Source organism: Haplochromis burtoni, unplaced genomic scaffold (assembly GCF_018398535.1).
Source record: "Haplochromis burtoni strain Fernald_Lab_line unplaced genomic scaffold, NCSU_Asbu1 Contig_380, whole genome shotgun sequence".
In the NCBI taxonomy this organism is placed as follows: domain Eukaryota; kingdom Metazoa; phylum Chordata; class Actinopteri; order Cichliformes; family Cichlidae; genus Haplochromis; species Haplochromis burtoni.
Genome location: NW_024582741.1, coordinates 257907 through 271633, shown reverse-complemented (window position 1 = coordinate 271633; position 13727 = coordinate 257907). Strand labels below are relative to the sequence as shown.

Here is a 13727-nt window from a genome sequence, read left to right as displayed (position 1 = left end):
CGAGGATTAATAGCTTTTTGAAAACAATCGGCCTTACAGTGTGTTAATTCTGCCGGTTCTGTTATCGGTGTTTTTGCATAGCAGCCTTGTGATAATAATGGGCCTGTCCTCCCCCTCCCCATCCCACTGCTGCTCTTTTCATTTGTTTATTAAGGATTAATTAAGATTTGTTTAGCACCAGCTAACTCATTAAGTTACCAAATATAGTTCTCTTCAAAGTTCGCATCAGAGTTAGATATTCATAAGAAGCGGTTTCAAAGTGGATCAAATATTTATTTTATTTTACTTCTTATGTAAGGAGGCACGGAGAAAAAGGGAAAGCAGAATATTTAAGGGCTGAGGAGGGAGGACAGGAATTTGTATGTGCTCCCACTACCACTACCGTCACCACCACCCTGGGCAAAGTGTTGGCACATGAGAAAGTCTTCTATCTAGTCCTATTTCCAGCTGAAGGAAGACTCCAGGCCACAGCATCATAGTATAAATAGGAGCAGTCTCGCTTCTGCTGTGCAGTGCAGTTACCTTGTATATGTGCATCCATACTGAATAAACTTCCTGCAAAACATCGCCCCCTGCAGCCTATGGTGGACCAAGTTGAGCTTTCTGGTGATTCTATTGGAAGATCTACCATCAGTTTTAACATTAGCTGCTTCATTTTTGATAAGAAGAATTCTTTAGAATTAGAAATCAAGATTTTTCCATCAGCACCTAGACAGCTTATTAGATAGATTACAAACACCCAGCTTTAATCCAGTTTGGAGATTTCTTTTTCTTTTTCACATACTTTGGTTGTAACAAGTGGACATTTGAGGTATTGTTGCATTTTTTTCACCTCGAAGCAGTCTGAACATTCTCCTCCGACCTCTGGCATCAACAAGGTGATTTCACCAGGCGAACAGCCGCTGGATATTTTCTGGTTTTCAGACATTTCTCTGTAAACTGTCAGCAGTTTCTGAAATTCTCAGATCAGCCTGTATGGCACAAAATCTCCAAAATCATCTCTCTTCCCCATTCTGGTCCTCAGTTTGAACTTTATGAGGTCATCTTGACCATGCCCATATGGAAAAGATATATATAAATCTTATAAAGTTTGTATCTGTCTTGTGTGAAACTTGTATGAAAAGCATATAAAAGTGAAAACAGATATAAGATCCCTTGAAAAATTATATAATGAAACTTGTATGTTTTGGATACTTACTAAAACAATATATGAAAGTAATGAGAAAGTGGCCACTTTCATGAGTAAATCATGTAAGCCTTTATATGATTTACTCATGAAAGTGGTCACTTTCATGAGTAATCACATATAAGTTTTTACCATTTCTTTTCCATATGGGTGTCTACATGTCTAAACGCACTGAATTCCTGCCATGTGTGCGTTACCGAGCAGTTGAACAGGTACATCCACACAATAGAGTTCTGGTTTTGACTCAGAGCTCAGATTTCTGTGACCCAGTGAACCTGTGCATTGTTTTCCTCTCCTCTGGTCCTGCCCACTCCACCACAGCCCCAAACTCAGTGGATTAAAATTCCTAACAGTAAAAGTATTAATCCACTTGACTTAAGAGTCAAGAAGCAGTTCAGTTCTTGTTAAAGGTACAGACCACATGTAACGTGCTATTAGACAGATTAGCAGAGCTCCTTGAAAGGGAAGAAAACGGAGGAAACAATGAGGACATCCAATTCAAGTTAACCTCACAAACTAACAAAGTAATTCAATGATTTTCTTTTTTTTTTGGCTGTGGAATTAACACACAGTTAATAGCAGTGTAAGTAAGCTGTTTACCATGATGAGCAAACATGTGCAGCTAACATAGACACACAAATAAGCCCACTGTAATTCTGTTTACTTACACATTTCATACAAAGAGTTTAGCTTGAGAGCATCACTCTTACTCCAGCTCTATGTACCCTGCTTTAGTTCATAGAGCTTGCTGTGTGTGCTCACAGTTGCATAATCGCTGTCTGCAAGAGGAATTTAGTGAGCCGTTAATTTGTGGGCATTTGAAGGCATATAAAGTATTTTTGCACGTATGCGCGCTTTTCGCCTGTGGCTGTTAGCTGTCTCTGGCTTAAAGTAGAAAACGATGAGAACAGAGGCAGAGCGGTGCATTGTGGGTAGACAGGAATGGCCAAGGGGCTTTTGCATTTGGCAGCTCATGTCTTTGCCAACTTTCTCACCGCTACCTGCCACAGAAAGAGAAAGTTTGTGACAAGGGATTGATAGGCTTGGGTTTTGTGTGTGCGCGCACGCAGTCCGGCACTTTAGACGTGACTTGTGGTGTGCTGTATTATGCAGAAGGAAGGCTGCAAAGTAAAAGATACCACACTTGATATTTGATGAGCATAAGTCTAGCAGTAGATGCTGATTACATGCAGCAGTGTAACATATGCTGGGATTTAGCTCATGCATTAAAGAGCACAGAGTATTTCTCTCCACATTGCATGATCATTTTGATTTAATGTTCTCTACTGTAGACAGTGGGGGAATAGTTATTTGATCCCCGGCTGAATTTTGCTCACTTAGAAAGAAATGAAGAGTCTCTAATTTTAATGGTAGTTTAATTTTAATGGAAGGAAACATAATATCAACCAAAAATCCAGAAAAAAAAACACATTATGTAAAAGTTCTACATTGATATGTACATCATTGGATGAACTGAATTATTGAGTCATTTTGTTTTTCCTAAATGTTGCAAATATAGTTGTCATTTTCTCAGATAAGGGATATCTGCAATTGATTGTAATCTGTGTGCCACATGGGATCCCAAACAGTTTTGAGGAGCCAGAATTCTGGCTGATTAATACACGGTCAAATACTTATTTCACTCAATGATATGCAAATTAATTTTTATGTAATGTTTGGTTGATTCTGTCTCTATTAAAATGAAGCTACCATTAAAAAAAACAGACTGCTCATTTCTAAAATTACAAATACAGCATGGGATCAAATAATTATCTCCCCCCACTGAACATATAATCTTTCCAGTTAAGCAGAATGTTTCTCCTGCCATAGAGTGCACTCTGAAAATTACTACCTAGAAAAATGCACGTGGAGTAAATTTTTCTAGGTTTGTCTGTGAAGGTTCTCAGTCATGCAGGTCATCGTAGTCTAAGGAGCTTGGAAAGAAAAGCGTGTGGACTTGAAGATGTTTCACCTCTCATCCGAGAAGCTTCTTCTTCATGTTGGTTTTATACATATATACACACACACACATATATACACACATATACACATTATAGATATAAAGAGAGTATATATATGAATATTATATATTTATATATATAATAATATATATATATATACTATATATATATATATATAATAATGATATATAATATCATAATATATAATTATATATATATAATATATATTATATACTCCACATACTGAAGAAGCTTCTTGGATGAGAGGTAAAACGTCCAGACACTTTTTTAGGTTTGCTACAACAGTGAAATACAACTGAAAAAGTCTTAAATTCAGGCTTATAGAGTTGGATTCAGCTTTAAATTAAAAGTATTTACAAAGTTTTGCCTCATATTTTGGACCGTCTTCTCTTCTACATTTATATTCTGGAAAATAAAAAAGTCTGCATTTGTTATATTTTCATTTTCTATAATGAAAAATGAAAATGTATTTTAAAAATTGAAGGGTGGATTTCTTTACTGACAGTGCTGAAAATGTTCATCAATATTATAAAATATTACTGATACATTAAAGGTTGATAAGTGTCAGTGGTGATGTGTGGTTAACCTAGTAAAATCACACTCGTTTAAATCTAAAATGCTGTATTCACATCGCAGTGCTCAGATCAGGTTTGCTGCTCTGTTTTTTTTTTTTTTTTACCTAAACTCGTCTGCAAGCAAAAAATGAAGAATACCAAAGACAAAACACGCTGTCATACAGAAAACATGGCATGATGGTGAGGATAAGAAAAGAGACATTTCTTTAATTACGGTTGCTGATTCTGTGTAAATACCGAGTTGGAGACAGGTGTCTTTGACGTGCGAGATGAATTACCTCACTGAAGCAGATTTCTGCAAAAATTTCCGGATGTTGGGAAGACGGTTACTTTTAACCCCATCTGTCAGTGTCCCTCCACATTTGTAACACTTGAAGCTAGACCATCAGGTGAGCGATGTTAAGTCCACATGAATTCTGATTTGACTCTTCAGTGTGATAGTGCACTTTTTCTTTTTTTTTCTTTTTTTAGCTGTACCTGATTTAGGACCAAATATGGAAGTGGTCTGAATAAGAACTGAAAAGATCAGATTGCATATGATCTCTGGGTGGAGGGACACTATGTGACAAAAAAATGCAATTCAAAAGACCCCTATGAAGATTACAACCAGGCACAGGCCTGGAACAGTAAGATGAGGGCCCCACACTGGGGGAGGGGATCAGAAAAGCACCTGGTGATTGAGCCTACCCCCTTAGTTCCGTCGGGACCTGGCACGTGGTTTGATCCAAGGCTGAGTCAGTAGCAGCAAGAAGCTCCTTCTAAAGTGTGTCAGTGTTCATCAGAAGAGTGAAGCTTAGAGTAGAGCTGCTTGAAAAGAACCATTTGAGGTGGTTTATGCTTTCTGGACACGTAATAGGTGAGATGTTCTTCATGCATCAAACCGGAGGAGACCCCGGAGGAGACACTGTGCTGGCTTGGGAACCTTTTGATATCCCCATAGAAGAGCTGGAGGAGATAAAGTCTGGGCATTGTTACCAACTGCTGCCCACACAAACAGAACACAGAGAAGTGGTAGAAAACGGAGTGGTAGACGCACGGATGGATGGAGATTCCATGTCATTTCTGCTATTCACACCTTCATCAAATAAAAGCAGAGCTGAATGAGATGTGGAAAAAATGTCCACATTTGGAACATGGCACATTTTTAAAGACTGAACACATCTGCACAGTAAAGCTAAACCAAAATGGAAAGTGGCAAAACTGTCTTGATGTTGACTGTATTGAGCGATGTCTCACGCTGGAGCACTTCTTCAGACAGCCAGTTATACAAGTGGAATAAGCTCAGTGGGAACAGCTGCAGCAACAGAACAGAGTATGTGAGGTAAAACCAAAGTGAAGAAGACCACAAGGGGAACTGTCTGCAGAGAAAGACTACAGAAATTCTTCTGAATGAAAACAGTGGTCTCCAGTTGCTCTCAGTCTTCTCTCTGATCTCACATTGTCTAAAGCAAAAGCTTATCATTCATACATTTATAGAATGTGCATATTAATGTCCCTGATCAAAGTCTAGCTGCTGCTGCTTCTTTCTTTGACGTCATCGAGAAAGATGGATGCGCACAAAGTTCCAGCAATGAATAATTTGCTGTTTTTTAACTGATACTTTCTTGGCCCAAAGCTGTATTTTTTGTTGGCTTTAAGCATAAATCAAATTTTTAACAAAGGTTGGCCTCTAGTTTGTTTTGGGATCAAAAGTTGAAGCGCAACTTGAACATTGGCTGCAGTATCCTCACTGTAAATTTTCCATGCACTTGATTTGCTATTCTACATTTACACTGCCTCAGGAAGGAAACTCACATATTCAGATGCCTACTTTTGTCCAAGTAGCACATTCTGGAAAAAATCAGATCATTGTAGAAATGCCAAAACTACAATTCCTGTAATGACTAGTCAAGTCATTCTTTATAACCCCCCCCCCCCCAAAAAAAAAAAAAAACATGTTTAGGATAAAAATAAAAATGCTTTGGTTTTTCCACGTTGTTGGTGCTTTTTGTGGCATTTTGGACTTTTATTTTAAACTTTTGTCCGAAGAGGGGAATAAAAGATGGGGACGGATGCCCAGCACAGGGCCCTGGCTCAGCCCCTGTGGTCACCTGCTGGACCAGGTGCCCCTTTTATAACATTTTAATAAAATAATCTGAAAAAATTATAGACTGTGTAGCACAGCCTGCCACTTTCTCCCTTTACTTTTAAGGAATTTCTGTAATTTTTATTAGTCTTTTACTTGACAGTAATTAAAAAAAATACTGCATTTGCATTTGTGCATTGGATACATGCAGCTTGCTAACAAAGCTTGTTAGCATTATCTACTAACTTAGCATTTCATCCAAATATAGTCCCTTCTAAACCCAAAAACAAACAAAACCAAAACAAAATGACCAAAAACAACAAAAACAGAAAGGAGGACTAACAATCTAACTGGTGACGGCATAGTGGCTATTCCATCGTTTAGTTACAGTCTATGCATCTGTTCAGTTACTGGGGAGTAACAACTAACAATAATGTTAAAGAAAAACATAAGAAAATCCTAAAATTTGGGAAAGTAAAACCAACAAATTTTTCCCCTTTCAGCCAAATGAAACAGTTCACCAAAATAGCTCCCCTAATCAGCTAATTGTTTACTTGACTAATCCTTTCTGCTCTGCATGGAGTCCAGCCCACATAAGTCGACTACTAACACATCCTTGATTAAAAACCAGCGTGGCAAGACACTTGGTTTGCACTTTAGTTGAGTACAATTGGACTTTTGAAGAGGAACAATGCGTGGGTTGTGATTACATGAGTTCAGAGAAGATTAAAATGTTTAAAAAGAGAGATCTATTGTGATCTCATGCAAGTCTTTGTATTTTGTTTTGTTTTTGAATCCATTTTGGATTCAAACAGCCAAGCTTTTATTAGGTAAAGGTGCTTATGCGTCCTCTTTTGCACCTGAAGATAGCGTTTGTTATTTTTTATTTTTCGAGGGGAGAAACAAAATGCCTGACTGGCAAAGCTCCCAGCAACGGGCAATAAACGAGACAGAAATAAAAAGGCCACAAGGTGTTTCAGTGCGATTAAAGCAACAATGTCAAGAAAGCCCGAGAGAACTCTTAGCCTTTAGATGTTTACCTCATGACTTGGCCTTGAGCTTTCAACATCCTTGAGATTTTGATTTGGCCCGCGGTTTGAATAAACAATTTTACCTTGATGGCAGCTGAGTAGCGTTCCTATTTAGCAGCACTGTAAGCTCAACAAAGACACAGCACTCTGAATATTTTACCGTTGCTCATAATTTATGTACCTACCAACATCTTTGAAGCCAGTTGAAAAGAGAAGCAGGGATAAGGAGAGGAATTAGACCAGCTACAGGGGAACAACAAGACAAATCTGTCTGGTTTGGGATGAACGCTTAAGTAGTATCTGAGGAGAGTTAAATCCCCCCCCCCCCATCTCTCCTTTTTCTTTATCACACTTATATGGCTCCCTAAACCAGCGGTCCCCAACCCCCGGGCCACGATTCGTTTGGTACCAGGCCGAGAGAGTTGAGGCTCGGGTGTGAAATTCATGGTTTTCAGGGGTTTTAGCATTTTTTTTTTTTTTATCGTTAACTCAGTTTCCATGGGTCTTTTCCCATATGTTATGAATAAATCTTTTTTTTTTAGTACCAGTACTGGTTTTATTTTGTTGTATTTTTCCGCGACACCTTAAAGGCCGGTCCGTGAAAATATTGTCGGACATAAACCGGTCCGTGGCGCAAAAAGGGTTGGGGACCGCTGCCCTACACAATCTTTTTATCAGGCCCCACCTTCTCATGTTGGCCTTTTCCCCTCCACCTACAGGACAACTTTGTTACCAGCTGGATGTACCTAATAATTGTCCATCCTGAAACACTAACTCCAGATAGCAGCGGGCTTAGCTTACACAGCCACTGTGACATTTTCGCATCGAACAGTACCACCCCCCATCTAAAACATCTAAATGCCAGTCGGACACCAAGGGGCACAATTAGACCGCTTTACACTGGGGAGAGAGAGAAAGAGAGAGGGACGGCTTCAGCTAGGACACACGCACACTCTAACTTTGCTCCCCATGCAGCCCACCACTGTCCTACAGTCATTTATCTTACTTTACTAATTGCTTTAATGGGGTTTTCAGGGGCCAGCGTGGTCTTATGAGCTAGTGGCTGCACACTAACTCTCTTTCCGTCCTCCTTCTGTCTCCATTAAGAAGCTCAGATTGGAGCTGAATCTTTAGTAATGCAATCAGCTGACAAGCACTTGATTGTGGAACCTGCTCATTAAGACATAGTTAATTGTTGTCCTTTTCTCTCAATTGCTTATCAAGCTATGATTACTCGCTCACATGCACACACATGCACACATTCAGAGTTCCTGCCACCAGAGTGTGTGTGTGTGTGTGTCTTTTTTTCAAGAAAGTTAAGGCTGTGTAGTCTATTGATTAAAGGACCAAAAGCTTTAATAATAGTCAGTTTCTATTATGTCAGTTTTTTGAGTTTGAAGGAAAATGACACCCATGCAATCAGTGAGGCTCATGGCTGGATTAACCTCTTTGCCCAAAGGCAAAAAAAAATGTTGGGCTCCTTTTATTAAGCCACTTATTTCCCCAGACAACAGGCGTGTTTGCAAGGTTGTTTTTTTTTTTTTCTAAATGAAGTGGTACAAGGGCGGGACTTAGAAACAGGTGGGGCGGGGCCATTGGGAAATCAGAAAGTTGTATGAGATATAAATGTTAAAGCACTTGGAAACTGATTGAAAATCCAGCACGTAATAATGATTTGAATTATGGACCGAACTCCTGCCTCTGTAAACATGCATTAGGAGACGTGGCTGCCTCAGTGGACATAAAGTTTTTAACCATGACGTGATGGACAGTACATATTCAACTTTTAGCCTGAGTGGTAAATATAAAGAAAATGTTATACGTCCACGAATAGTTAGCAGCAGACGAACCCAGTGTGAATCAAATGAAGGGAAGGAAATTTAGCAAAATTTCAAAATGTATTGTTTTCCATTAGTTTTTGGTGCTTATTATTATATTGTGTAACATTAGCTGCATTTACGGTCTATGGAGAACAACACTGTTTTTCACAGTGTGAAGTAGTCAGACTCGAACGTCAAAGAAGGTGGTAGGGAAGCAGACTCAGGAGACATTTGGGGTTTTCAGAGGTGAGCAATTTATTTACAGTGGACCCCATCCTGCATGAAACTTCCAAACAAAACTTACCCCCAAAGTAACTTCATTAACAAAACTCAAAAGTACCTGGATTTGGTAACACAGCTCACCTCTCCTCTCTCATCTGAGTCTGGCAGAGACTGACTATATATAGGGCCATTAATCGCCCTTTAATCTGTAACATAATAAAATATAAAGAAACATGTAACTGAGTATTTGCTTTAATTTGCAGTATGTTTGATTTGCTGGCAACAGAATGCTTACACAAACAAACCTGGGATAGTGAGTGCAGCAATGTTACTTTGACAAATAGCAAATCATAGCAAATAAATACAGAGACAGAATAATGTGCAAAAAAAGGTCAACACATCTGGGACAAAGGGAGGGCATTACAAATGCACCCACTTTGTCACACACAGAAAAAGCAGATCCAAAAGGGACTCCAATTTTCCTCATTTTCCTCCCTTATTAACTGCAATTAATAACTCAATTGATGGAAATTAAACCATTAATTGATTACCTGGTTTGAACTGTGGGCCATTTTTAAGCCCAGAGTTCAAACCAGGTCTATAACTACTTTTACAACTAAGAGAAGTAGTAATTAGGAGATTCAGTTTTAGGTCTTAAAACATTTATACAGCCGATATTTAGTTTTGAACATTTCTAAAAAATTAGCAAATCTGATCATTTAGCTGGTTTTTACTAGCTAACTAACTGTGGTATGATTGTTGGTGGTAGGCCAGGTGTTATGGGTATTTCTGAAGCATCTGATCTTCTGGGATTTTCACCACAGCTGTTGCTACAATTTACTCAGAATGGTGTGAAAAACAAAAAACATCCAGTGAGTGGCAGTTCTGCAGACAGAAACCGCTTGTTGGTGAGAAAGGTCAGAGGAGAATACCAGACTGGTTGGAGCTGGCAGAGAGGCTGTGGTACCTCAGATAGCTATTCTTTCCAACTAAGCAGACAAGAATCTTAGAATATACAGCACATGTAATCTTGAGGTGGATGACTGCCAGGTTCTGCACCAAAAATATCCTAACAGGACAGACGCTGGCATCTTAGCCTGCTAGAGATGGTTTCAATGGCAGCAGCTGCAGCTCAGCAGATGCAGTGGGTTGTCTACTAACGGGAAGGTCATTTGTTTGAGCCCCGACTCCTCCGGTCTGCATGTCCTAGTGTCATTGGGGACGATATTGAACCTCGAATTTGCCCCCCTGTGATTGGGTGAATGTGGCTTGTTGTACTGGGAGTAGAAAAGTGCTGCTGTATATCATTTCAAAACCATTGAACAACAGGAATCAACCTCCTACTGATCAGTCATCCTTTGAATAGTGCAGCCTATCTCAAATGTATTTGCTGACCATGTGCATCTTTTTATGGCCATAATTCACCTTCTATCAATGGATACTACCATGCCACATAGCACCTTAAAGTCCAACATCTAGCAGGAGCCATACCTCCATGGAGTCCTGACCCAGCAGGATGTTTGGTGTTTGCACATAACGAGACAAAAAGAATCATTATCTGCTAGTGAATAGCTGATTCATTTAATCTGCATCTTTCTGTCAAAGCTTTCTGCCCTCACACTTGATGTTTTGAAGTTAGAAGACATTTATGTTCATGAGGGAAGGAGGGTCTAATGAAACACTCTTGATGTGATTACAAAGGCAGGATGTCTCTGCCTCTGCATTGCTCTCACCAGTCTTTGTAAAGGCGTCTCCAAACTCTTTAGATGTAGAACAGTGATGCAGTATCGCTTAGGCCTAATGTTCTTTGTGATAGCGTAACACAACATGTTTCACCATTTGATAAGTACTTTCTGAAATTAATGGAAATCGATTGGGGGGGAAAAAACAATCTTTTGTTGCTGGCCATACAATTTACTGTGTAGATACAACTACTAAGACACATTTCTTTAGCCTGAAATAACAAATACACACATGTTCAGGGCGTGTTCAAATCATTTGCTGTTATCCAACTTTCACACCGAAACAAAGAGTTGATCAAACTGATCCATCTGTTTCACCCAAACACTCATCTTACCTCTGTGATTTAACCTGCCTGAAGCTGAACAGCCACGTAAACTGAGCCAGTTCAAATTTGAATAAGGAAATGATTGGACGCTGGAGCTTTGCATGCACGCAATGTTTTTATTGGGTTGCAGTGACTGCTTTAGTGTTGTTTGGACAGAGAGAGGAGGTGGGCGAGTCAGAGAGCGTAAAACAAAACTAAAACAGTCTGAAGATACGTTCACAGGGCTTCTTGGCACGATGGAAAGTAACAATCAGAGAAACACCTGCTGCGAAATCATGGATTCAGGTTTCCAGTCAGATTGCTTCTGGGTAAGACATGGTTATGCATGTGTGTGTTTCATGTGATGCTCACCTGGGTATAATTATTTGACAATATTTCATTTCACTGTAAGTTAACACTGTGACGAGTTAACTTGTAGTCTATGGTACTAGCTGTACATAGACATGCTAGCAGTAATCAGCCACTGTAAAACTGTATACTGTAAATGCAGTTTATATGATAGCATCCTCCATTTTGGAAGACCAGTTGTGCGGACTTCCAGCCCCACACCACCAACCACAAAGCTTAATTCAGAATCAACAATCTTAATAATCTGCTAGTATGAAATAGTAGAACCAACAGACAATAGGGAGTCAATCAGCAGTCAGTGAAAACTACTTCAGACTTCCATTGACTTGTTTTATGAAAGAAACCTCAAATTCTACAACTAAGTTTAGTCCTGTTTCAGTCTAATTGTAATAAGTTAGGCCTAATGTCATACAGGGCTATCTATTACCACTCCTAATAGTTCAGTCCTGCAGAGGGCAACAATGTCACTTGATGATAAGATGGCTCATTTCAAATTTTAGTTGGACTGAAGTTTATAATTATTGATATAAGTGTACAAAAGAAGTCTACCTTTAAATGAATGAGGTGAAAAGCAGCCAGTGCACCTGTTTGTGAAAACCAGGAAAGAACATCAGCGTTTCACTTCTCCTGTGTCAATCCTAACCTAACATGTTAGCAGCTAAGGGAAGTTATGTATGAATACATTTATCTTATTCTGGGATATGATAACGCTGACACTTTGCCACCAAGCTTGCACAGTCACTAAAAGAACAATAGATTTCTAGCACGATACAAACCACCCCTGTTCGTGGAGCACTTAAGCAAAGACACCTACACTCCGCCTCGGTGTGTAGTTTGGATAGTGTGACTCTCCATTCCCTTGAGGCTTGGCGCTTCCTCATGTTAGAGTTCAGAAAGGCTCAGTCATACTGCTTTAGATTCCACTGAGACAAATGTTGGTTCAGTTGAAATGACCTGATTGTACACTTTTATAAAATGGTGATGTGATCGGGTCTTTGCAGATAATAACTACATCGTACTACAGCCGTGTGTAATCTACATGTGGTTTTGTGTTTGGGTGAGTTATAACACACCTAATGCACTTTTTTGGCCCCATACACTCCTTACATCCCGTCTCAGCCCATAGGATTTCACTGAGGCAGAACAGAGAGAGAGAGAGAGAGAGAGAGTGTGTGTGTGTGTTTGTGAGTGAGAGTGCCTTCCTCCATCCCACTTCCTCTCCATCTTCAGGCTCCTTTGCTCTCCTCCTCCCAAAATCCCTCCTTGCTTTTCAGTGATGGTGGATGAGGGAGGGAGGGGTGCAGATGGTCTGCTCAGAGAGAAAGAGAGGGAGAGTGAGAGTCACAGAGAGTGACTGGCGAGCAGCGGGCTTTTTTGGCATGCTGTGCCGGTGGGAGGGCCCATTGTGATGCAACGTTGCATAAATAATGCCACGGGGCTTCTAAATGCTCCGTTGCCATGGGGACCTTTGTGCCTCAGTGAACACAGTGTGTGTATGTGTGTGAGTGTGTGCTTCATGGCCCCGGAGGAGGGAGAAAAAGAGACACAGACATAGAAGCAAAGAGAGAGAGCGAGAGACAGACAAGGGGCCGAGGTGCAGGCAGCTCAAGTGACACTTGTGGTCTCTCTCTCTCTCTCCTGCGCACGCTCTCGCTCTATGTCTTTCTATTTGTCTCTCTATCACTTGGTTTGACCCAGGACAGATGAGTGTTTGGAGGAGGGAGAGGGAGCACTGTTGTCGCTTTTCGACTAGACAGGAGCAAAGCAAAGCGGGATATTCTGTGATTTTGTCTCTTTGTGAAGTATGGTCCATGTGAAGGTACGTGTCTGCGTTGCTTATTTTTTTATGCAACTCCTTCACCAGTTCTTCTTTCCAGCATTAAATTCCATCACAGTCCCTTCCTCTTGCTCTGCAGTAACAGGTGTCTGCCCCTCAGCCCTGAATTGGAGGGAGCAGAGATCGGAGGGGGCGAGGAGTGGAGGGCGGGTAGAAAAAGGAGGGAGTGATCGCTTTTGTTTGGCTGTTTCTGAGAAGACTTGCATCTGAATTCTCACAGCTCACAATGGAGCTGGTTAGTCAGCCTGTTAGTCTGCTGGTGTGTACTCTGTGCAAAACAACAAAAAACACTTTTTTCCTCATCTGCTACAGAGACTTTGCCTCAAAGTAGGTTGTGTTTTTTTTCTTCCTCTCTCTCTCTCGCTGTTCCTTTCGTTGCATCAGCTGATTATGGGGGTTTAGATTGATTTGGCTGCGTAAAAAGTCAGATCGCACAGGGAGAAACGTGCAGTTTCCATGTGTGGAGTGGTGTTTGAGATGTAAATAAGAAATGCAGCTCACTGGCATCAGAAGACTATAGCTTTTTATCTTCAATGGGATCATGAGATCACAGACGCTGAAAGCATCAGTGTGCTTCTGGTGGGGGATTGGCT

General features: G+C 40.3%; 1 protein-coding gene across 13 annotated transcripts in view; it reads left to right on the top strand.

Annotated features, from left to right (window-relative positions):
• ctnnd2b (catenin (cadherin-associated protein), delta 2b) overlaps nt 1-13727 on the top strand; it is a 221209-nt gene that overhangs the window by 56939 nt on the left and 150543 nt on the right. For 3 of the 13 annotated variants that reach the window (XM_042229107.1, XM_042229105.1, XM_042229104.1), the window contains exon 1: nt 8414-11257. The exons of 4 other annotated variants lie outside the window; for them this stretch is intronic. In XM_042229107.1, coding sequence (XP_042085041.1) covers nt 11051-11257 — 207 coding nt within the window. In that variant the 5' untranslated portion in view covers nt 8414-11050. 6 more of the 13 variants (XM_042229103.1, XM_042229101.1, XM_042229102.1 and 3 more) reach the window with 5 other exon arrangements.